The sequence below is a fragment of the Urocampus carinirostris genome, chromosome 3 (assembly GCF_059441175.1).
Source record: "Urocampus carinirostris isolate Australia breed hairy pipefish chromosome 3, RoL_Ucar_1.0, whole genome shotgun sequence".
Lineage (NCBI taxonomy): Eukaryota > Metazoa > Chordata > Actinopteri > Syngnathiformes > Syngnathidae > Urocampus > Urocampus carinirostris.
In genome coordinates, this window is record NC_142351.1 from 31,655,391 (window position 1) to 31,682,172 (window position 26,782).

A 26,782-nucleotide genomic window follows, 5' to 3' on the forward strand; every position below is an offset into this window, starting at 1 on the left:
CCCTTTTCTCTTAGTCAATTCAAAATTAGCTTATTGAATCAATGTAAAGGCAAATGTTTTGATAAAGAATTTGGCACTGGAGAAATGTGAGAAAAATGTTAAGAGTAGCTGTTGGTAGTCATATTCAGCAGACAGTTTACATGAATAGGACGCCATCACGACTGATAATACAAGTCCAAAAGTACAGTATAGTTGACTGATGTGTGGGGCCGTTGGCATGGTTTTACTTGCGTATGAAGACAGCAGGTGGTAGCATGGGAAAAGCAAGAGCTGCTTTTGGGAGCCCTTTGTTGGGGATCGAACATGCAATGTGTGGCCGGGACCCAGCAAAGACCAGGAGGGCCTCACTGATTAGCGCTCAGGAGAAAGGCCCGCTGTTCCGCAGAAGCCAATGTTACTAAACCCCTCACCGACCTCTTTTCAGATATTTTCCAACTTGACTCTTTGTGATGTCTCAACAAAAGCGATTGATTTTTTTTCACAGAGTTGGTGTATTGACTGAGGTTCAAAGCATGCATGCTGACATGCTGCGCAATGCAAGCAGCTCCCCAAGACGTCCCGAGACTCCATCTTAAGATGAATAGAGATCCCGCTCGCGGGACTCCAAGTCCATGGCTCGTATCGATCATGGGTCATGTAGCTCTTTTGTCACTTTTCAGTGATAAAGTCATGCGTTTCTCATGAAAGAGAGAGAGCATAAGGAATTCTCCAGACTTACCTTCACAGTTCTATTTCTATCCATAATGCTAGATAATTACTTAGCCAAAGGGGGTGCATTTCAACACTTTTGTCAGTTCTTAAACTCAAGGTTGCTAGAATGTCATGTGGTTTAGACCTGGTCATTTTAATGTACGGTAAGTAGGTGGTAGTTAAGTGATGCTAGGTCAGGCACTGGTGGGCTAATAACAATGTTACTTAGCTGTGTGTGGCAATAAATACACAATCTAACACATTCACACTAAAGGCTGTTAGATCTAACATGAGAAACGTGTTTATGTATGTTTACATCCTCAGTATTAAGTAAACACCTATCAAACTTTTACTACTTATAAGACTAAAACAAGTGCTGCTCTAACACTCTCTGGTGTTCAAAATCTACTGTATAAAGGTAGACACAGAATGGTGCTACTAGTAACAGTACACATGTGTAAGTATTGAAATTAATAGTGATAGAAAGCCACCTAATTACATTTAACAGTGGTGTTTTAACACTTATCAAAGTATTTCAAATAACTCAAATTAGTAGGTTACAGGTAGTTTAGGTGCAACAGCTGATTCGAAAATTAATTCAAGTATCAAATACATTGGCCATTTTTTTCAAATCTTATTTTTCACCATAGATTTACTGATACAAATTTCATATCAGACATTGACACCAATAAAAAAAAAAAACAACAAGACAGGATTTAATCAATTCTATTCATAATCTCTCATATCGAATTTGAGATTGGAACTATATAGAATCGATTTATTGCTGTATCCATTCATTCTCTTCAATCGAGCAGCGTTTGGATGAAGCATGCAAAGACTATGCGATTTTAAAAAACGGATAAACTTTGTGTTGCCCTGGATGACAAAGTTTTAGAAGAGCAGACTTAAAACCTGTATCGATAAAAGTAAGCAGGATCATCCGAATTCAACCGTCTTGTACTCACTTTAGATAAAATAACAACACTACAGAAAACAAAATAATGTCTAATTTATAATGATATCAGTATTGGTAATGGACAATATCCTCTGCTTAAATGTCAGTAATAGATGGGAATTGAAAAAGTTCTACTGGCACATGCTTCTTCATTTTTCCACCTGTTTAAGGTTGAGGTGTGCGCCAAATCAGAATCCTTGGTCTCACTATCACCCTCTGCCATGAGGCAAGAGAATTGTGCCTCACTCTGCATCTGCAGACGCTTAGCACAGTACATAAAATGTAAATAAATGTAAATGGTCTGCATTTATATAGCGCTTTTCAAATCAATGAAGACCTCCCAAAGCGCTTTACAATGTGCTTCACACCTTTCCCTTTTACACACTAACTAACCGATAGCAGCGTCAGCCATGCAATGCAACTACCTGCTATCAGGGGTATTAGGGATTCAGTGTCTTGCCCAAGGACACTTCGACATATAACACATACGAGCCGGGAATCGAACCCGCAACCTCTTGATAATATTCCTAATTTAATGTGAAAAAATTCTGCTATTTTGAAAAAAAAAAAAATCTTAAAATTTTGAATTGTTAAATAAAAGAGAACTTTAAAACCGAATAGATATAATTATTTAATATATTCTTAACTTTATATTTTCATAAACTCTTTTGAAACACAGCCTCACCTGCTTCTCCTGACTGCACACCACTGATCATAGGCTAAACCCGCACTTACGTTTCAATTACGGTAATAACATTTTTTACAATGTCATTTGAAATTTAAAAAAAGTGTTTTCTAATGTGATATCAAATTTCAACATTATCCTTTTCTCTGACAACATGGTAGAACAGTTATGCTACGTTGCATGGCCAAAGCCATGAAGTAGCATCCGCACCCCCAAAGAAATCATTAAGTCAAAGCTGTTCTTGATGCTGCCTCGACTCAACTTTGAGATCCCTTAAATCAGGGGTGGGCAGAGTACAGCATATAAAGCGAAATTTATAATTGCAATCTATATTATAGTAAATAAAGTACGACTAATTAAAAAAAAATTTTGTTATTGGTACCCATTGACTCTTTATGTGTCTACTAGAAAGATACTTATAAATGCATTAAAAAATACTACAAAATTACTACAAAACCAAATATCAAATATAGTGCTTAAAAAAAAGGATCTTATAGATTCTTTTGCTTTGAAAAGAAAAAAATACAACTGAAACAGTACAAAAATACTACTACAGTAATACTATCCCCGGAAAAACTACTACAGAAAACCTACAAAAATACTACTAAAGAAATAAAACAAACTTCGCTGATTTTCACTTATCGCGGGTGGTTTTGGTCCCCATTAACCGCGATAACCGAGGTCTTACTGTATCAAATTAAGGGCTTAAAACAGGGACAAAATATTTTATTTTGTCTTAATTGCGAGCGCTTAATTAATAATTTGAAAAAAATGTGAATAGGTCCCAAGAACTGGCCATTTGGCTAATTTTCTTAACCCAATTTGGTTCGCAACTCCAAAAGTTTGCCCAACCCTGCCCGAAAGTGAAAAGATATCAACTGAAACTTGAACTAGCACTGCACCATGAAAGAATCAGGGCAGCTGATCCCCAGTGGGTTACATACAGTAGGTGGGATGGGAAGAAGCGCCGCAGCCCTCGTAGGGAATGCAGAGCGCTGTATTATTTTTGCAAAATGAAGATTCCAAATCACATCTATCAAAATGTCGAGTCCGAAGGCGCTCTCTGGAGAAGCCATTATGTGAAAAGCTTGCAAAGCTGCGCCCGGCAGCAGGTGCTGACTGCGCGTGTGTTTTTGTGTGTTACCGGTTGGCGTAGTGCTCGATCCGAGTGTGTGTGTCGTCATGCGAGAGCTGAGGGGATGTGCCAGGCCTGCCGGAAAAATTACAAACAGGGAAGACAGGAGCTTAGTGAGATGCAACAGAAGGAGACTCATTAATTGTTAGGCGGCAGTGCGCTGCAGGAGCCCATAGAGGGCCAGCATTGGCAAGGGGCACGTGGAGCTGAGAGACGGCCATTCTCAGCGGACGTGAAACATTATGTGGGGTTTTCGTCCTTGAGAAATGATGCTTTTGCCGTAAGAAATACCCCGATGACATCACATTTAAAATACCGAATAGCTATTTTGAACAGCGCTGGCGCATACGAAATGCTGTCCTCTAGTTTAGTGTTTTTAAACCAGTGTGCCTCCGGACCTCATTTAGTGTGCCACAGGAAACTGCACAATTTTATCTTTGCAAAAAAAGCATGCTATTGTTCAATATGTCTTTCTTTCAGTGATTAGCGGAGTAACTAAAACATTCATCCATATCTGTAGACAGCAGCCGAGTACTATTTTTTTCTTTTTATATCTTAAATATATACTCATAAAGTTGTACGTCCCAAGAAAACAAATAAATAAATAAATATTAAATCACTTACTATTTGTACGGTATTTTGTTAAAGCTTGCTCTGCAATGACAGGGTTTCTATGGCTTAAGGCAAGTTGAATTCAAGACTTTTTAAGACTTTTTAATACCTTTTAAAATCAAATTTAAGACCAAGTCGACAAAAAAATCCCTGATTGAAACTAACAAAACAGAAAAAACATGAATAATCCTTGCACACCATACCTGGCACAGTTTTTAGCCATGGTGAAAAACATTCATCGGATAGCCTCTTTGTTATCTGTCATGTGGGTAGATACAAGACATGCATCTGCCGTTTTGATAGTTCCGTTATGTGGTCACGCGTTATTGCCACAAAAATAAATCAAGACAATTGATAAATGTTATGATATCATTTTAGTTTAAACAAATATAAATCTTATATAGACGTGTCTGTATTTTTAAGACTTAAAACATGTGATTTAGTACATTTTAATGCCAATTAAGGCCTTGAGAATGTATGAATTTAATGCATTTTAAGACTTTTCAATGATCTGCGGGAACCCTGAATGAATACAAATATTTTAATAATTATTTTCTTATTTCAAAAAAAAAAAGTTGAACCAACCCAAAAATCTGTGCTTTTATAAATGTTCAATGCTACTTTGCGAATTTTCATGTTTCGCCTGGGGTTCTGGCCACCATTTACAGCAACATCTGAGGGATGACTGTGTGACAGCCTCAAAAATTGGGTCATATTGCACTAAATAAGCCCTGACAATTGAGACATTAGTTTAAAAAAAAATACTTGAAAATTGGGTCGTCAGGTACAAAGCAACCCAGATAGTTAAAATAGATCAAAGTGTTGACTTGTACTTACGCGTGCTCCACGGGCCAAAAGTTGATCAGTGTAATGGGCCTGTGAGACACAAAACAAAAAATAAATGATTTGACATAATGTAGTCATGTTTTCCTTCACACACTCTAATACATACTTATTTAAACTACACGTTCTGACTGGAATACAGATTCAAGTAAAGCAAGTGCTGAAGAAATAGCTCACAGTTATTGTGAAGCCATTATGCCTAATTATTGATAACAACTTTTTATACAGTTGCATGTGTCAGTATAATTCTCTAATAATACAATAAGAGCAATGCAATAATAATTACAATATGTACATTGCCATCTGGTAACAGCCATGTTTTATCTAAATCTTCTTGGTACGTGTCAAGTTGTTCTATAACAGATGGAATCGTTTTTTGTGGGATAAAAATGAGAGTATATTTTGTCTATATATTAGTAATACTATCAAGAGCAGCCTTAGGATGAAAAAAACTACACACATATATTGTCACTCATATTTTGAATGCAATACAAAAAAAACAAAAGTGAATCCCCAGCTATCTTTGGGCAATGGGCCGGGTGACACCCTGAACTGGTTGCCAGCCAGTCGCAGGGCACATAGAGACAAACAATTCACTCGCTCATATACACCTAGGGACAATTTGGATCGGCCAATTAACCTGACATGCATGTTTTTGGAATGTGGGAGGAAACCGGAGCGCCCGGAGGAAACCCACGAAAGCACGGGGAGAACATGCAAACTCCACACAGGAAGGTTTGATCCCATGACCTCAGAACTGTGCCACACACGCGTTAACCACTGCGCTGTCGTGTTTCCGCCTTGAATTAAATTAAACAAAAGAGAGCACTACCTGAGTGAATCAGTAATTCTTGTAAGATTATCGTAATTTCCACACTATAAGGTCCCACCGTATTATAAGACGCACCCTCAAAGAATGGTCTTATGTCATGTATTTTTTCCTAAATAAGGTGGACCGCACTCTGTGCATAATATTGAGACTACAATAAGAAGTATCGTGTGTGCGGGTACACATTAATACAGGGTTCCTACAGTTTGGGGCAAGTTGAATTCAAGACTTTTGAAGACTTTTTTATTGCCGTTTGAAATTGACAAAAAAAAAAACACAATTGAAAGAAACAAAACCAAAACAACATCACATGAATTAAAGGTTATTTTCAAAAGAATGTTTATTTATTCATTTATTAATTCACATTTTGGTCTAGTTGAAAACTTTCCATCTGAAAAACATAGCCCTCTCCAAAGTATTAGACGTGGAAAACAAAAAATAAAAAGGAGGTTTCCAGTGCTTCATGGATCCTTAGTCAAGACTAGATTCCAAAGAACTACATTCATGAAGCATTTTTATCACAATGCATTAAAAATGACATTTTGGTTCGTTTTAAGAAATTTTGAAAAACATAACACTGTTATAGATTCATGACTAATTTTGAGTGTAGCATCATCCAAACACATGCTTGGAAAAAACTTTGGACTCCCTGGATGTGAACAAATAATATTCCTAAATCTTTGCGTTTTCATTTTTAAGACTATCGAAAATTAGATCTAAGACATTTGATGCCAATTAAGGCCTTATTTTTAGAATCATGAATTCAATGCCTTTTAAGACTTTTTAAGGATCGGCGGGAACCCTGTAATATAATGCGCATTTATACGTTTCTTTAGCCCATAATAGCAAAACATTGTACGCAATTGGAATTAAGTAGTGGTGGTGAGAGCGCTGACAAATTACCACTCAACCACCAGTGGTACAGATGACATTTGGAAAAGCATTACAGCTTATCGCTATTTTTACGGTGCCATAACATCGATTTGCATAGTATATTCTAATAGGTTAAACAGTCTCTCCACTTCTTCATCTTGGTTTAATATGAATGCGCACGTAAAACAGCTTGTATAGTACTTTGTTGATAGACTTGATGTTTTCTCCATTTCCTAACATTCGCTGCTGAAGAAGTGGAGAGACAGAATTAATTATGCAAATCAGTTTTCCAGGCACCTTTGGTAATAATTTGTATTATAATGAGATACCGTTTAATGCCTTGTTGTGTGTAATTTTTACCACTAGGGGTCTATAGTGGTAATGTGTTTGTACTCTCACCTCAACGACTTGAGTTCAATTCTCGTTCCATACATTTGTTTGCAATTATGATCAGCGTTGCTTAAATCGATTTCATCCATTTTGCACAATCATTTCTAACATATAGTATTACTGTAACACTTTGTATGGTAAAGCAAACAAATAATTACTGTATGTATTTCCAATCTTATCCTCCGTAATCTGCGGTACATGATCATTTCTATCTATTAGGCGCAATTTGAAATTTCTGGTACAACAGTAAAAATTACAAAAGTACCTGAACTATTATATCATATGATATCATATATTATACTTATTTTTTAATACAAAATCATAGGTGGGAAATTTGTATTACATAGTGGAATTTCTACCTAATGTTGCCGCCACGTTTGTCTGGCAACTTGCTGCCAGCTGTGCTCTGTGGCACTGGTTTTCATTCACATTAGACAATACAGTGCCATCTAAGGGTCAAATATTTCACACTAGGGGTTCAAGGACTTGCAAAACCATTGTTCCAAATTCTCCAGTACCATTACAAGAAAAACATAATACATTATATTGTCAATAATAATAATTATTATTTGTTGTAATAATTATTATTGGGCAGCCCGGCGGTGCAGTGGTTAGCGCGTGTGCAGCATAGTTCTGAGGTCGTGCGATCGAACCCTCCTGTGTGGAGTTTGCATGTTCTACCCGTGCTTGCGTGGGTTGCCTCCGGGCACTCCGGTTTCCTCCCATATTCAAAATATATGCATGTCAAGTGAATTGGCCGGTTCAAATTGTCCCTAGGTGTGAATGAGAGAGCGGAATTGTCCGTCTCTGTGTGCCCTGCGGCTGGCTGGCAACCAGTTCAGGGTGTCCCCTGCCCACTGCCCGAAGAAGGCTGGGATGGGCTCCAGCACCCCCGCGGCAGTACTGAGGATAAGCGGTGCAGATAATGGATGGATAATTATTATTGATCCCACAAATACTAATAATGTATCTAAGGTATGTGCAGGTAAAGGAAAGTCCTTTTTTTTTAAGTTTAACTTATGTGTCATCTAATCTACTGCAAATATAAACTGGTCATCTGAGCCACTATTTTGCTCCATTTAATTTGCTGGCATAAAAAGACATTTTACTCGTTACTCACCCAAAATGGAGTGGCCTTGTATATAAGACAAAAAGGTCACAGAAAAACTCCACAAAGTGGCTCGCACGATTCATGTGTAGCAACAGTTAAAAGAGCGGGTTTTTGTTTTGTTGACTTTGATCACTAAAATAAAGTTGTTATCTTGCTGCTTGCACATACTTTGTGCATAATTGAAATGTTACTCCCCGCGACCCAACTGAGGATAAGCGGTGCAGCTGATGAGATGAGATGAGATGAAATGTTACTAATTATAATCAATTTCTGTCAATCGGCTGTTATAAACTGACATGATTCTGTTGTTCTGCCTTAACACGGCGCACGCAGCTTGTCGACGTCACACTTAACAAACACCGAAAGATGTCTATGTTCCACGTTTTAGCCAATACTTTGTTTTCTAGGAGTCGTTAATTAAAATGGCAGCTTCCTGGCATCATTCTCATGATGAATTTGTATTCTCAGGCATGATGCTAAGGGGCGATGAAGCTTCACATGACGCAATACAAACTAAAACTAGCTTTAGTGAATCACATGGGAAGAAAAAAAACAAAGCAAGGCCAAAAGAGAGCAGCGTCTGCGTCGTTTTTAAGCTGACTTGTTTTATTTTTTATTTACATAATGCGTGGTGTTATGAATTGCAAGTCATACTGCCAAAAAACATGGCAACAATTTCCAGCATTTACAAGCATTTCCCCCAAAATTCAAGCACTTTTTAAACCTTGAAAACATAAAATTAAAATTCAAGCATTTTCAAGAGTTTCATGCAACCGTACGAACCCTGGACTTTACGACAGGAAGTGACTCACGTTTCCATGTTGTCGCCTTCAAGGATAGTCTGGACAGGCAGGTAGCCCATTCGCGGGTGCTTGGTAAAGTAACGTTTTGTCCTGAATTTGTTCTTGAGCACCTTGGCAAAATCCCTGACGTCCTCGCCAGATGTTGTCTGGAGAAAAACAAATGATTAACAACGTAGCGTGTCTTTGCTTTGCTACTTTCATTTCCCGGACACTCAACAAAATAAATGAGTGGCACACCAAGGATGAGCTATTCATTTTCTTTGCCCGATTAAAATTCTGAAATATTGAACTTATTCTGCAAAAGGATTAAATCCCCTTTCACGGATAAGAAAATAATGACACATCAATCACCAAGGCTTTGGAAGGAGATCAGGGCAGTAACTAAGCACCCCATCACATTTCCAATGTCCTCCATTTATATCTGTCATATCAAGTCAATTCAGAGGGTTGTCTCTAATTGCATTTTAAGCTCACCAAGATGTTAAGTAGGTTGAGCATTCTATGTTACCAGGTTCAAGATCCCCCTCTACATGGGTTTGTCTTATCATTAAAAGTTGACACCCCACAGGGGGTCATTTATCATGAGTCAATGTAATATCTCGCTTTTGTTATTCTTTTATTACGTTAAGTTAACGTAATTGCGCTTTTTCTTTGGTTAAATATGTTCAGCATAATTTTACACGTCCAATACTGGTCTGGACAATAATTTTACACTTTATTTTCGGCAGCAGATGATATTAAACATTTTCATCTAATGTGAAATAATTCGCCAAAAATTATATATTTTTGAGGAAAAGTAAGGTTCATGAATACATGAAAAAAAACAGCTGTTTCATATTTGTGGTTGATTCAAAGACAACAGGAATTGAATAAAGAAATTGAATTTTTGTCTGAGCTTTCTCCATTCAGTCCCCAGTGTTGAGGAATGCTCTGAGATTCGATCTGCAATCTCAGTGAAACTGTTTAAATATAGGCTTAAAACACACTTCTATTATATAGCTTATGAATGGCCTATATTTCCTGTTGACAATATATGTTTTTTTGTCTGTTATTGCAACATCCATTGCAGCCTGGTCATCCTTGGAAGGGAGATGAGCTCATGTGCTGTCCCTTTTCAAGGTGTCTTCATTTTCCTCATGTTGAGGTTTTAGGGTTTTTCCTTGCCCTCATGTAGTTTTAGATCAGGGTATGGTGTAATAATAGTCTGTAGCTTGCAATAACCTGTGGTCTGTGCAGGCTTGAGACTCCTTGTGATAAAGGGCTAGACAAATAAACATGGCTTGACTTTACTTGACTTGTCTTAATTTATGAAACAAAACGTTCATTTTAGTCCAGTCTGTATTTAGTAAACTGCATTTTGAAGAATTTATTGGTCGACTAAAACTCAAAAATATTTTCTCTGGTCATTATTTGTTTTTTTGTGGTTGTCTAATTTGGCCTACTTTTTATCAAGTGAAAAATTTGTGTTGTCGAAACGAGATTTACTTAGTGAACAAAACGAACACCGACTTCCACTATGATGTCTATGTTTGCATCAATGCATATGCTGACTATTTTTGCACTATGATGACTTTGCACCAAATGCAATATTGCACAACCGTTACGATACCAACGTTATCACGACAACCCTGTATGTAACATCCCACATGCCGACATTTCTTGTGTAAACACCATGTAAATTATAACTATAGCCTTATCCCCCTTGTCTTATAACATTATCTTCTCTGTTCCTTTATCTTCTTGCTCATACCTCACTATGAATGTGTAAAACTGGAGTGTCATGCCCAATTTCGTTGTCACAATATGTTAGCCCATTTGTAACAATGACAATAAAGGTATATTCTATTCTATTCTATTCTAAAATGTTCTTTTTTTTCCAGCAAACTGGCAAGACTCATCAAATGCCACAACATCAATGATTCTTCATCTTTAGTATTTGACTGTTTTGGCTGGTAAAACACAATAGAACAGGGATGGCAGACTACGGCTCACAGGTCAAATGCAGCCCGTCAGGCTTTCTGATAATGTGTTGTGTGTGTTGTGTGAGCTGTGTGTGTGTGTGTGTTACTCAAAATCAGAAAAAAAGGTTTTTCCCCAGTGATTTAGGATCTAGTATCAATGTTGTCACTTGCTGATGCCCGTCAATGCCGAGGATGAGAGGGATTGTGCTTTAAACCGAAAACTAATGGCGACCAGATGATTAAGGTGAATTAATAAGCATTAATATGTAATGCCTAAGACCTAAATCTCTAATTTCATTTTTCTGTACTTGCTAGTCTTATAATGTATTTATTGTACTTAACAATATCAAACTTCACATAAAACTAAAACCTCCAAGCATGAGGTATTGCATTTGTTTCACTTTTTCAATCGAATTGTCAAATTTTAAAAATGTGTCATTAGTATTAAGAATATTTTTAATATAATATTTTTATTCTGCTTTAATATAGGACAAACGCAAAAAAAAAAATCATAGGATGCCAGTTAATATTGTCCACTTTTGTTTGTTGTTTTGACTATTGACGCGAATCATGTTGCTGTTCTTTGATACACACTTAGGCACTATCTGTTTTTTTTTGTGACATTGAAGATTTAACAAAAAGAGGGGGTGCTCAAAGGAGGGCTTTCAAACAGAATGGAATTCCCTTATCTGAATGCTCTTCCCCGGTCCTCTTTGCAATAATGCATAATTCACTGATGTCTTCTCTCCTTATTTTGAGTGTCTACTAAGGTTCAAATTCAACAGTTACAACGCACTTTTTCCAGGCATTCCGTCTTCAGACTGGTCCCTCTGCCAAATTTTTTTCCCAATGTGTCTCACAACGAACTTTGCCCACCCCTGCAATAGAACATTTCAGTTGGAAAAAACAAACACAACTTTTTTGTTTTGTTCCATGATGGGAATTGCCAGGCAAGCGATAAAAAAACCTAAAAGGTGCAATGAACAGATTTGGGTGAAAATTGTTGTGAATAGAATCAAGCTTTTTGCTTTAAATTTTATGTTTTAATTGGGCTATTAACCACAAATGCAGGGAGACTGGATCGGAAGGCTTAGCTGTTGAATAAAATATAATGTTTACTCAAAAAAAACAACATTATCTATAAAGGAGCACAATAATGAGCCTGGGTAATTGCAGAGGAGGATTTTAGTGACAGTGAAAGGGGCAGAGGATTTTCGGGCATTTTATACCGTATATGTGGTTTATATTCACATGGAAGCAAGGAAGATGAATATGGATATGTTCCTACCGGGGTGCAGTACTCCACCATAGGGTACTGCATTTTGTGTCCCTTGGCGACGCGGCCAGAAAAAAAGCAGCTTTGGCAAATGTCATAGTTGAAGTGTTTCAGACTGCGGTATCTGCGTTGTGACAAAACAAGTGGGAGGTCAAAAGGAAACATGGCTGAATATGCAAAAGAAAGACTGATTTAATTATGAAGCCCTATTCATCTATTAAACATCCCAGAAATGTTTGGACTGAATACTATATTAAGGCATAAACATGCCATCGTGGTAGCTCTGGTCTCTAAGGACACTGAATGAGGCAAGGGATAATATAAACAGCAATTACGAACAGGCTTTTTTCTCCAACCATTTACCTAAAAAAAGACAGGTGAAGTATAAAAAATATATATAATAACCTAAAAAAAAACAGAAAAAAAGCTGTTTGTAAAAAAAAAAATAAGAATGTACTAATGAGATTACTGGGTGCTATTGTCACTTCACACCCAGTAATCAAAAAACGCTTACTGAAAACAGCACAAGCCTCATTTCAATTTTACCTTCGGTAAAAAGTCAATTAAAGTAATTATTTAGTGCCCGTTATGTAGAGAATTTGATATGATAAAAAAATCTCCTCTTGTGTTCACACGCGTTTTATACATGCTGACCTGAAGCCGATGATGGGGCACTCCTTGCAGATGTTGCACTTGGCCTGGTGCTTGGCGGTCTCTGCGGCAGCCACACGGTGCAGCACAGGCAGCCAGACCATGGACTGAGGTTCCAAACGCATCCAGTCCAGGAACATGGCCGCCTCTAATTCCGGCTTGTTATTGGCCTAGACCAGGGGTATCAAACTCGTTTTAGATCAGGGGCCCACCTAGTGGATAAAACATTTTTTATGTGTGCCGGACTAGTAAATCAATAGCATAAAAAGTGTACCATAGATGGAGGGCTGGGGTTTTTTTTGGAGACTTGCAAAATCAGTTTATGACTCAGCTATGTAAGATTTGATTTTAAAACGGTCATGGAGTTTTTTTACATCATTTTTTTTCTTTTCATTAATTTAGTGTAGTGTTTGTTAACTGTACCTATAATCAATCAATTATTCATCTATCCATCTAAATTTAATCTTTAGCTATCTAGTCTAAATGTATCTAAATCTATCCAAGGTACTTTATTAATCCCGGTGTGTGTGTGTGCGTATGTGACTTATAGACTCTGAAACAGATGAACCGATTTTGTTTAGGCTTCCACAAGTGTATTTAGCTAGATTTTGTGTCAAGGCAGCCCTAATGAATACCAACAAAATGGATAAACATCTGCTTTCTTGCGGTGGGTCGTTAACACACTTTAGCGGCCAAATAGAGTACTGCAGCTCCCGAACACTCCAAGCAGCCTAATTTTAAAAAAAATCTAGACAATTGAAATGATATACACTACAGTTTATTTAACTTTGGAAAACTCATGCAGACTGGAAAGTGCCAAAAATACAACACTTGTTTATACGATTGAAGTAATGATTACAAAGTGTTTCAGCTTTTTAATTTTTATATGAAAATGAATATGGGGACTTTGCTTTTAGATATAATATATATTAGAGGAAGGAGTTAGATCTTCTTTAAACTTTTATAAAAACACCCAGTTGCTATGTTTTATTTAGTATTTTTTATATTGCCTTAAACAGCGTGCCCTTGACTCTTATTTGAGGTAAGATAACATCAAGATGGGTTTACTCAATGTTCTCTGGATGATTATTGGTAATCAGCAGCTAAAGATACAAGTGGGTGCTTTGGAAGTGGCTCCTGGCTTTGGCGATATCGAGTGAACATGTTTAAAACTGCAAGTCATTGTTTGACGCGATGAAGCTAATTCTTCTTTTGTGCTTCTCTCAGCATTGTCTCGCGGGCCACATACAATGAAGTAGGAGGACACATTTGGCCCACAGACCATGAGTTTGACACAAGTGGCCTAGACAATGTCAGAGGAAGTATTTAGAGTACATTACAATTACTGTTCATACAAATACAATTCATGATGCCACAGCAGAGGATAAGAGGCCTCAATATTTCTCACATAAAAGAAATCATGTTGGATGCACTTACAAACTGGAAGCAGCTCCGCACAGAAGGCTCGATGTTGGAGCCGCCGAAGGAAGCGACCTCGCCGAGTTGCCGAGGGATCTGAATGGAGTCGTGCAGGAGGAGGCCGAGGCGACGCTGATCACAGAAGCCGGTGGCGCTTGCCACCTGTCGAAACAAGACTGCCCAAGAGGAAACTCATTCAGTTCTAACAGTAATTACTAAACCAGTATGGTCGGGTTGCCTTCTAGTAATTTTGCAAAACGTGATTAATTACCAGTCCCTTAATGATGATATTATCAACGGTTCAGTATTCACCACATGTTTTTTACAAACTACCAGTCATTTATGGGGGGGCTCGGTCATGCCGGCTTGCAATACCACAGAATAGCCAAATTTATGGAGGATTTCTCACACCTCAGGCACCACCTCTTTGACCTGTTGCCCTCCGGTAGGCACCAAAGGTCAGTTAAAACAGGGACCAGAGACAGTTGTTTCGTCAGGCCCATCACTACCCTAAACAAGTGCACAAGACTATGAAAAATATGTATACTATGTTTAGAAAAATAGGTACAACATACCGTATTTATGTATTTATGTTCCGGTTAAATGTGATTGCACTATTTTTCATTGCTCGATTGTTTGAAAATACAAATGAATGAATGGCCTCTTTTGTCATAATACAGGTATAATGAAATTAGAAGCCTTCTTTTGGTGCAAGTAAAACAGATCAAAAAGGTAAAAATGTGCAAAAGGATTCAAATGTTAAAAACAATAGATGAATAATATACAATATGTGCATATTCACAGTGGCAATTGTACAGTACATTGTGCTTTTTCTGCCTATATATCCTGACATTCTTTTGTATCTGATTTTTCTCTTTAAAAGCCTTATTACCTGTTTATTCTGGAGTGTCTAAATTTGTTGTAAACTATGTTCACCATGTTGTTATCAATGCCAATAAAGACATTTCTATTTCAAATTCCAAAATAGACCCATTTGAAATGTTATAATGACAATAAGTTGTATTCTACTTTAAGCGTGCAATAAAAACGATACATAATTATTTATGTCCCATTATGTTTTAACTAAAATATAAGGGTATGTTTAAGATTTAATCTTGATTTTAGAACAGAATGGGAAAAATTGTTACGAAACATGGCATTTCATTTTGGGGCAAACATGTCCAGGTTTTTTATGTAGTAATGATATGACTTACATCTGTATTTGTCTTCCAGGTGGGCCTTGCACAGCGAGACGACTCCCGTTTTAAAGGACAAGGTGCGAATCTTTCCACTGCGACCTCTGTTCAGTAAATCAGGGGAACTCAAAAGTCCGCCGAGGCTTCAGGCTGGGAGTATCTCGGTGCGCACTTACGTGTCGTAGACGTTGAGAAGCCAGTTGAGACACATGTCCACGCACAAGGGCACGCTGACCAAGTGTGCGTGGTTCTGCTCCAGCCGCTGATACAAGCTGGTCAAACAGGCCATCAGCTGTGAGATGTCTAGCAGTTGTTCATTTTGCTTCAGACCGTGCTGGTCAAACACTTCGCACGCCGTGGGCAAGTTCAGCAAGTCCACTGGGCACGAAAAGAAATATCGAGACTGGTTGTTGACCCTATGAAAATTTTCCTTGATTATGTCTAGAAATGTACAACTATTATAGGGTGGGTGTGGTTGAACATAGCCTCACCGGCCACTTTATTGGGTACACCTGCCCCACTACTCCTTAACACTTAATTTCTAAACAGCCAATCACATGCCGGCAGCTCAATGCATTTAGGCCTGTAGACATGGTCAAGACAATCTCCTGCAGTTCAAACTGAGCATCAGTAAGGGGAAGAAAGGTGATTTGAGTGACTTTGAACGAGGCATGGTTGTTGGTGCCAGAAGGGTTGGTCTGAGTACCTCAGTAACTACTGATCTACTGAGATTTTCACGCACAACCATCTCTAGGGTTGTACAAAGGATGGTCTGAAAAAGAAAAAAACATCCAGTGAGCGTCAGTTCTGTGGGTGGAAATGCCTTGTTGGCCAGACTTGTTTGAGCTGATAGAAAGGCATTAGTGACACACATAATACGCCTTTAAAACCATTGTAGGCAGGAGAGCATCTCTGAATGCACAGTACGTCAAACTTTGAGGCAGATGGGCAACAACAGCAGAAGACCATGACAGGTGCCACTCCGAAATTGGATAATAGAAGATTGGAAAAACGTTGCCTGGTCTGAAAAGTCTCGATTTCTGCTGCGACAATCAGATGGTAGGGTCAGAATTTGGCGTCAACAATATGAACGCATGGATCATTCCTGCCTTGTATCAACGGTTCAGGCTGGTGGTGGTGGTGTAATGGTGTGGGGAATATTTTCTTGGCACTCTTTGGGCCCGTTGGTAGCAATTGAGCTTTGTTGCAACGCCACAGCCTACCTGAGTATTGTTGCTGACTATGTCCATCCCTTTATGACCACAATGTACCCAACTTCTTATGGGTATTTTCAGCAGGATAAGGCTCCAGGTCATAAAGCCTGAATAATTTCAGACTGGTTTCTTAAACATGACAATGAGTTCACTGTACTCAAATGGCTTCAGAGTCACCAGATCTAAATCCAATAGACCATCTTTCCGATGTGGTAGAACAGGACATTCGCATCATGGATGTGGAGCCGACAAATCTGAGTGTGATGTCATGTCAAGATACACCAAACTCTTAGGATTACCATAAAGTGGCCGGTGAGTGTATGTAGTTTTCTATTGTGAATGCTTGCAATAAAGGGAAATCGTTCGAATTGTACAGTAAAAGCCGTTATGTTGAAGACTTGAAGGTTTACTATCTGCAGTGAGGTAACCGAGTTTGCTCTTAGCATTAGCAAGTCAGGGAAAAACTAATTGTAAACAAAAAATATTAGTCAAATGAACACATTTGATTGTGGGTTTTTGGGGGGACAATTTTTTTCTGTATAAAGAACAAGACTTTAAGACGTCACGGCACTTGAAAAAGACTCAGGGTCAACAGGACAAAAGAATCAAATTATTATAGATATTGTAAGCGATGCGACAGTAGAAATTTTGATGTCACTTTAAAGTGCTAGTAGTGTACTGCATAAGCAATTGTCTGTGATTTACAGCTGATATGTCCTTTGACCTCTCATGAATCTGAAGAGAGTTTGAAAAAGTCCCAAAAATGAAAGCCTGCACACAAAGCACTCACAGCACAAAGCTTTCTGTAGGCGTCTGAGTTTCATGGCTGTCCGGTAGGCTGAGAATCGAACGTTGTTCAAGTCAGCTGAAAAAGAAACATGAGTCAGATGAGATGTTTATGACATTGTTGTACTGCTTGGCATCAAACCATATTTTGTTAAGTCCAATAGTAATTATACATCAAATATTATAGGGGGTGGATTTTTAGGGTTATTTAGATAAAGATGCTTGTTCCCAAGACTATTTTGTACATAAAATTGGGGGAGTGCTCCAAATCTAAAAATTCTTTGGTAGTAGATGCCGGTACTACTTAAACTGTAGGACATGGCAAAAGTCTAAAAGGTGATGCAGTTTTAACATACAAAATGCATTTTTTTCATCAAAAAAAGTGAAGATACAATAATAAAAATGTCCAGTTTAAAGACATCCTTATCAAAGTCACTCCATTAAAAAAATAAAATGTGTCTTACACAAGGATTGATAGAGTTCCGCCATTTTGGGATGGTCCCAGCATGTTGTCTGGGTCTGGTGGCTGGTTGAAGAATGAAAACACAAGAGAAAGGATTATCATTTATGAAGAGTGAATGCACCGTGCTTTGCAGCTCTGTTTGTTTATTTTTGCAAACAAATGTAGTATAGTTTAATCCTTGCCCCCTCATTTCACTGCCCTGCATGTTATGACATGTAAATTGCATTCCTAAACCAACAGATATATCTAAATATTTATTTTAAAATCATTTTTGTAAAAATGGATACTTTCCAACAGCATTTCTGGTTTTGTCTCACTGCATACTATTGAGCCACAGTAGCAGGAATGGAAGCATTGTGAATGACATGCAACAGTGAGCTTCTATTGCTACTGAACATCCTGTCCACATGTTTGCTTTCAATAACTAAGTAAGAAACGAAAAACTAACAACTATGCATCCAGTCAATTCTTTGCCTCCAATTTTACGAATTCAGTAGAGCTTTTTCAGTGCAGCGCGCAGAAGTCGGTCTACACAAGCGCGGCTGCAGTTAACCTTTATGTGGAGAGCACTTCAAAATAATAATCCATACGCTGCTTTGTTTAGCGGAACACCGCAGTACTTGGAGATCAAGAACAGCACAAGAATAGCTCAGCCACTCAACTCATTGTTTGTATTTCAATCATGGAGGCTAATTCCTGTGCTTGCCAGTTCCTTTGCACATGGTGACGCTTTATTTTATTATTTTTTTAGTCCTATATAAATTCCATTCATGTCTGTAGACATAATAGGCTACTTGCTCGTTCCAAATGGGTTCACGAGTGCAATTTCATATAATTACTACATTTCATCTATTTCACAGAGGTTGTACAGAAAAAAACTCAGTTGGCAACACTTAAAATGCGTTTTTTTTTGGGGGGGGGGATAAAAAATATATCTGTATACAAAAGAAATAATCAACATTGGAACCATCAACAGTGAGGCTTGTCTGAAAAATGAAGGCAAAATTTGTGCAAAATAACCCAGAAAAACTAAATCTTTTGTTTTAAACTCCTCAGATTTGTTCATAACAGAAAAATATTATTGTGTTACTCATCTCAACCTCAACTTAATGAAGTAACTCATTGGGTGCAAATCCATTGTGAAAGATTAAAGGCAAAGTCGTTCCAATTGGATACAACCAGTGGATTGGGATATTTTTGACCCAATTTGGGTTTACGCTGCTTTGGCTTTCGCATGTACTTCAAGTTGTTTTGGCTAGATCCTATACAACAGGTATCATTTTGCTATAATGTAAACTGACAAATAGCGCACATTGGAGCAAAAGTTTAAATGTAAACAGATAATAATATTTACTTTAAGTGTCCTAAGGTTGGATGACTGGATCTGAATCCCGCCTCTGGGCCTAAATCAGCAAGAAATGAACTGCCTCTCATCAGTGACGGTAATGAAGACAAGCACTATAAAAAAATGGCAGGTCAAATGTTCCCACTTGTCCCCGAGGTCAACAATTGCCTGGTCCCTCAAAGATCATGCTACCAAAGTCCACGTTTCCATCAGGCCTGTTTTTTAATCAACTTGAACCGCAGGAATGCAAATTACGGCTGCTGTTCCATTTCCCTGGGAGGCAATTTACCCCAAATAACATTACTTCCACTGACACCTCACTCTTTGAAACTGTGGCAGTAGCTAAGATGGATAAAATCATCACTCCAGCCAATTACCCTTTGGAAATAAAATAAAACACACAAATCTCATATTCGGAATCTCTATCTAATGTCCTCAAATGGTCATAACCGCAGTTCCATCGTTATGTGCAAGCCATTTTGCCACTTTCTTTACAGTGTCAAGTAGGTCTGGGGTAAATTTCAATTTTTGGATGCATCACGATTTTGACGTAAACAAATCTCAATCGTTTCATACGCGTCCACATTCGGATTATTAATATATGTTAATTAATATAAAAATCAACATCATGTCTCCTGCAGAACGCAATTGGACGAAAGAGACATTATATGCCAGTTGTGTTGCCCTGAAATAAAAACCCCACGAAGGCTTTTGAGTAATGGTCGGCAGGACTGCATGTACCACATGTGAGCTTCCATTTACCAACCACAAACCTGGAGGCTTAGTGTGAAAGTGTGCGATCTGAGGTAGGTGATACCCTTTAAATTTTACTAGAAGAAATAGCTGCTGTGTCGGAGGCAACTCTGATTGCGCTCTATGACACGTGATGCACAAAAGTTTCTCCTGGCTGGATCATTTGTTCATAAAACTGTGGTTTGTATAATAAGCAATTGAAAAATGAAGGTCTGCGACCAGACATAAACAAACAAAACAACAATGCCCAGGGGTTTTGAAAGAAATGTTATCACACTTTATTCTATGATAAACACAACATAAAAAAACTTATAATAAAAGGTAACAAAATACTTTTTAAGCTTCAGGTGCTGATACTGTCATTTGGACTTAAAGTAGTATTTGTGAGCTATTTTGTGAGTTTGCAGTCCACGTAAACTTTAGGGAAAATTAATCTTGTTTTTGCTTTGTCATAAATGCACAGTTATTGAAATATACATGTTTAAATCTCGAGGGACAGAAAGGGGAAAATATATTATCGTTTGATGATTGATCGTAATCATAGCCCTGAATCGTAATTGAATTGTGACATACCCAAACATTCCTACCCCCAGTGACAAAGATATCACAGTTGCTCCATCCTCAGGGAAACACCAACCACAGCTCGGCTTCAGAGACCAAGTAAACAATAAAAGGTCGTTCGCCAAGCTTTCGGCAACTTAGATGTCGTTTTCAGTGCACTAACAGAAGCAAAATCGATGCCCCTTATATGCATTAAAAAAAACTTGCTAAGGATGATAGTCAGGGATGGCACAAAATCATAATGTTGTCCAGCTTAAGCAAAAATTGTTTGACATGAAGTTGGGGCTGATTGGTGGTCGACAGTTTTTGAACGGCATATACAAAAGCATACTTACCATTTGATGGGATGACTTTTGTAATTTTGGGCCGAAAGGGGGGAGGGGCTGCTAGTGAAAGGACGGTGTAATAACATTTGCTGGACATTATTATTTATTGATGGCCTGGTTTTGTAAAACACGTATAAATTGTAATACTATACGGCGTACAGTTGTTGTAGTTTTTAGTTTTTCGTTTCTTACTTAGTTATTGAAAGCAATTGGAATTATAATAAAAATATATTATAAGGGGAAAAAGTAAAAGTTCACAGGTATGCAATTACTAACACAAGCCTTGACTATTGATAAATAAAACAAACACACAGAGTGTATGTGATGTTTTTACAGCACTGATAGCCAGTAGACTTGCAAGTAAAGGGAAGAACAAATAAACAACTAAGTATCAAGCACCGATTTTGGAAATGGTTTAAAGGATATTACCTAAAAGCAAGCGTATACGACAAGGACCGCACTTACACACACACAGGCAAGCAGAACCCAGTCATTCAACTGTGTTTCAAATGCGCTGAATTCTGCCCATTTATCCATCTCTCCATTTGTCCCGCATCGAGCACCTATATTTTTATCAAATCGAGACGTGTGCTTGTGTTTTGGAGCTTGCACGCTGAAATCCGTGGGAGTGTGCGAGGCTTCACACTGCGGCTGAGCATCGCTCACACACAATGATGCGTACTGTCCTCGGACAGATACCCGCAGCACGTTTCGTGACACCTTCTCAATTCGACCCAATGCACAGACATGTCCTGGCAGTCACCGTGGCTGTTTGCGTTTGTTGGTGTCTTGGATTCGTGCTTGTGAAGGAATGCAAAGCACCGAGGCATCAGCCTGCAGAATAGGGCGATGCGGTGCGCGTGCACGAATCAACACAAACCCCTCCGCGAAATACACGTGCGCGCGCGCAAATAAATGCACACCCACACCTCAGGATCCGGTTGCAGTGTGTTTGCGCTTAAACACAATAGAGCCTCTTAAAATCCGAAAATGGGCAATAAACGTGCCGACGAAGACGCCGAGTGAGGACGTTCCCTGTCCAGATACACGAGAAATCAAACCATCGCTATGGAAGTTGTTCGCCTATTACAAGTTTAAAGCACTGTAACGTCATGTTCGGCTGTGAGTAAATGTAGAAAAGGTGGTAAGCATGGATTCTATCCCACCTTTCAAATGATGATACCAATTTTCTTTCATTCACAGATGACCCACGCAACAAATCAGCGATCGCTTCTAAAATAATCTGTACAGGTCTAAAAACTCTCAAGGTAAAAACACAGACACACGATCACATACACTCACATGCACTTAAACGGCACAATTTGTACACCTCAATTAAGAAAAACCGTCAACGGGACTCACTTCCGAAGCTGCTCTCGCATTTTCGCTAGCGATTCAGTCAATAGATTACAAAGGCCCTAATGTCTTCGTCAACGTGGCTCTTAATTGAGAAAAAAAAACTATAGGGAAGGTTCGAAGGAGGTCTAAGCGGCACCAGGACAACCTTGCCGGAGCTTGCCCGTGCTTGTGATTATCCGCGTGTGAGGACTGCTGGCTTTGCAGGCTGGATACCTCCGAGTGAAGCCCGCCAATATACAACAAAATAAACAGACTGCTTCCGCTCCGCTGTTTCCAAAATAAAAGTTCAAGTGTTGGATATTTAGAAAGTGAACACTTTGTGTGTTTAAAAGAATATTGGGTTATTGTGCTCTTCATCTGAACTAAAACAAAGCATGTTATCTGCCATGTGAAAGAGAAACTTTATTTTTTGCTTAACACTATTCTACGTGGGGGCGGCACGGTGGTTGGTGGTTAGTGTGCAGCCCCACGTTGCGTAGGTCCAGCGTTCAATTGCAGCTACCACAGCCTCCCCATGCGGAGTTTGCATGTTCTCCCCGTCGCTGCGTGGGCTTCCTCCGGGGGCTCTTGTTTCATCTCACATGCATGTCAGGTTAATTGCCCGGTCCAAATTGTCCCTTGGCATGAATGTGCAAATGAGTTGTCTGTCTCTGTGTGCACTGCGACTGTCTGGCAACCAGTTCGGGATGTCCCCTGCCCACTGCCCGGAGATGGCTGGGGTGGGGTCCAGAACCCCTGCGACCCTGCTGAGGAAAAGCGGCGCAGAAAATGGATGGGTAGACTATACTTCGTGGTTAAAATGTGATCTTTGTTTCTTCAATTTCTTTTTCAAGGTTACATTGATCATTTATTTTAAACAAACTCAAGTAATAATATTTATATTTAGTTTATTTTGTTGTGATTGGCTGGCAACCAGTTCAGGGTGTGCCCTGCCCACTGCCCGATGATTGCTGGGATGGGCTCCAGCACCCCCGCGACCCTACTGACGATAAGCGGTGCAGCTAATGAGAGAGAGAGAGAGAGAGAGAGAGAGAGTTTATTTTGTCTTTCATTAGCATATTTGGTTATGAGTAATCCAAAAGTAATTCAAAGCAATCAAGTGAAATTACTGCAATATTATGGTATTCGGATTAGGTTACTGATAACATTTTTCAACACGTAATTAGTAACTGTATCTGATTTAAAGGAACCCTCCCAAGTCTCCTTATAAATAGACCTAAATTGTTGATTCAAGTCATGAACATTACTGCTGCATTAAAAAAAAATGTCAGTACACATATCTGTTAAAAACTAAATTTTACAGATTAACTAAATCTTCTAGGTTGTTTTCATTTATTTCTCAATTCCACCCAATACTTATAGGAATACTGGCCTGTTAGTGGCACTTAGCTGTCATTTTGCAGGTATTGTAGTCAACAGGCATTGTGGGAAATGTAGTTTTTTGGGTAAAGCCGTGTTTTGAGTCTTTGATTTTGAAAAAATCCGACATTGAAACTCTCACAGGCCACATAAAACGATGTGGTGTGCCACATTTGACCCCCAGGTCATGAGTTTGATACATATGTTCTGGACAGATGTCGTTGCCCTTAAGGAATACAAATTCTCAGAAAAGCATCAATAAATCTGTAAATTACCCCCCCCCCCCAAAAAAAAAAAATCCAACAGTAGTTGAAGGGTTAAACGCAAATAATAAAGGCAGTGTTTTACCTCTTTTTCGTTTTGCTGACAAATGTGCATGTTAATCATAACATGAGCTCTTTTTGAATATTGTAATTTCCGAAACGTTATGATTCATCATTTCATTGTAAATACAAGCTATTGATGTAACCTGAATAATACTGGCCTCTTTTATTTCATGTAATGGTGATTTTTGTATCAAGGAAATTTGTCTTTTGTGCCTACTTAAACTTAAATATTACTGACATAACTAGACTATATGTGTCATTTTAAAAAAGTCAACATTTAAACATTTGGGCTGTTGGGTTTAAGCTTGATTCATTATTTGCCTTTCCTTCCGTTTGACTTATGCACCCTTGAATTAAGGCATTATTAGCCCACAACCATAGGGAGTGGTGGGGACCCTTGCTCATATCATTCAGGGTAGGCCCCTACAAAGCAAAAAGCCCCATAGTCTTCCCATCCATCCATCCATCCATCCATGCATCCATACATCCATCCATCCAGATACACTTACTCTTGTTACACTAGATTGAGTAAATAAGTAAGAGTAATACAAGTACCGTATTTTCCGCACTATAAGGCGCACCTAAAAGTCTCAATTTTTTTCAAAAGCTGACCATGCGCCTTATAACACAGTGCGCCTTATATATGGCTCAATATTAAATTCGCAAGGTCTCGCAACTTACTCAACAGCCGCCGACTCGATTTTACCCCGAACGTGGAGTAGTCCGCGGTGTATGCTGGGATTTATATACCGGAGTTACATTGGCTAACCAATGTGTCAATCATCATTTGAATCGATCACTATTGGCTGAAGTTATTCGGAGCCTCGGATTGGCTAGATGGCCAAAACAAACCCTGCAATCGGCCGAGTTTAGCAATGGCGTAGCAAGTCCGCGGTGTATGCTGGGATTTACATACCGGCGTTTCATTGGCTAACCAATGTGTCAATAATCATTTGAATCGATCACTATTGGCTGAAGTTATTCGGAGCCTCGGATTGGCTAGATGGCTAAAACAAACCCTGCAATCGGCCGAGTTTAGCAATGGCGTAGCAAGCTTGCTACAGTACGCCATAAAGAAACATGTTTCATTAGTCTGTATTTGTAAATTTTCTACTCTCCTGGATTTACTTCACTCACGGTCTTCTTAGACCATGATTGCGTATCATTATTGAACGTAAGAACTTAGGTGAGTTATGCGGCTTTATATTTTCCCGGTATCTTGTTTTAGAACAATCTTGATGTTGCTGTGATGAGTTGAGTGAATTAAACTAATTCCAAGTGTTTATTGTCATATGCACAGTAAAGTTGTGAGCGAAAAAGAAAATAGAAACATAGAAATGTTTGGCATTTCTTGAATTCCGAGACTTCAACCTTCCGAATGATATTTGAAATGACGCATTTAAGTGACATCGTACGGACACCGCATCCGCACGTGTCTACGACACGTATTTGCTTCTTTGCAAGCTTTGGGAATGTTAAGGGGGTAATCAGTTTGACTGAATCATCTGACTGTTTTGTCGACGTTCCCATTGTAGCGCCTTATAATCCGGTGCGCCTTATCTATGAAAGATATAGGACCAAAAACTATTTTTTGGGGGTGCGCCCTATAACCCGGTGCGCCCTATAGTGCGGAAAATACGGTACAAATAATACATACTAAGTGTAACGGGTGTAATAATAACTTTTGTTTTGTTGAAATTCCTGCTGAAATATGTTGTATAGTTTTTGTGTAAGTGTCCTGCAATGATGAGTCCAACAGTGCCACCTGCTGGTATGGGGTAAGGTTTGGTTTGGCTTTTGATCTTGTGACCGGAAGGCGGATGCCGTTGGCAGTCTACAGCGCGCTGCTAACGGTAAGGCACGATCTTTTAGTGCTCCGCAAAAAGTTAATTTTAAACATTAAAACCACAGCTGAAAAATCTCTCGACATGCATAGTAATGTGATTGATGTTGTCAAGCTGTTTGGATTTATTTTCGTTTTGTTCCTGTCGCCATTTATGTTAGTTTTGCCGGACGTTGCATGTTGTTCTAAAATGCTAATTCCCCTTATATTATTAAAAGCCAGCAGAGGAGCTAACCACGTGATGTGTGTGACTCATTCATTTGCAGGTAAATTGTACCCGTTTTTATACTCGTTATTGTTATTATTTCTATTTTCTCATATATATAAAAAGGTTGATGTTAATTAAAATTCAGTTTAAAGAAAAATATGTTGAATTCATTGTAAACGTTAAAAAAACACTATACGATCTCTTGTTAAAAGTATCTTGTTAAAATTGATGTGAAAATAATTGTTGTGGTTGATTTTCTGAACTTGTATTGTATCTCAATTGTAAAGAAAATGTATTGGGCAGTCTACAGCGCGATGCTAACGTGTTGAAAGCCAGCAGAGGAGCTAACCACGTGTTGTGTGTGACTCATTCATTTGCAGCAACTGTAATAAAAACCTCATCATCCAGTCCAGCGTGAATGTGGATCTTCGGGTACACTGCGGACAAAACAATTGTCCTAGAGTTCTGCAGCAATGTATCTCAATGTTTGCATTGGAGTGACCCATTTTGTGCACAATAAGAGCTTTTATTTTGAAAAGAAGTATGGCACTTCTGGTCAAGCTTTCTTTTCAGCGAAATGTCTAACTAGGCTGTGTGGATCCCCCCTTCCCCCATCACAGTCTTAGTGAAAGGTGCTCCCAAGAAGCTCTCTGCGGGAAGAGAAAGACAAGAAAGCAAATAGCTTGTGGAAAAAGAGAGATTCGGCAGCCCGGGAGACTGAAATAAAGAGGAATTGTAAAAGTATATTGCTGAGTTTTAATACAGAGGCACCTTGTAATGGAATGCCTTAGGGGGGTAAAAATCACCAGG

At 38.7% G+C, this 26,782-nt stretch overlaps 1 protein-coding gene across 1 annotated transcript in view; it reads right to left on the bottom strand.

Moving 5' to 3' along the window:
- dmd (dystrophin) overlaps window positions 1-26,782 on the bottom strand; it is a 244,093-nt gene that overhangs the window by 10,527 nt on the left and 206,784 nt on the right. The window contains exons 70-79 of the mRNA XM_088329820.1: window positions 17,894-17,955; window positions 17,434-17,508; window positions 15,606-15,807; window positions 15,448-15,533; window positions 14,252-14,409; window positions 12,818-12,984; window positions 12,176-12,287; window positions 8,936-9,072; window positions 4,915-4,953; window positions 3,475-3,540 (exon numbers count right to left, since the gene is read on the bottom strand). Of these exons, the coding sequence (XP_088185946.1) occupies window positions 3,475-3,540; window positions 4,915-4,953; window positions 8,936-9,072; window positions 12,176-12,287; window positions 12,818-12,984; window positions 14,252-14,409; window positions 15,448-15,533; window positions 15,606-15,807; window positions 17,434-17,508; window positions 17,894-17,955 (1,104 nt within the window). The remainder of the gene's footprint in view (window positions 1-3,474; window positions 3,541-4,914; window positions 4,954-8,935; window positions 9,073-12,175; window positions 12,288-12,817; window positions 12,985-14,251; window positions 14,410-15,447; window positions 15,534-15,605; window positions 15,808-17,433; window positions 17,509-17,893; window positions 17,956-26,782) is intronic.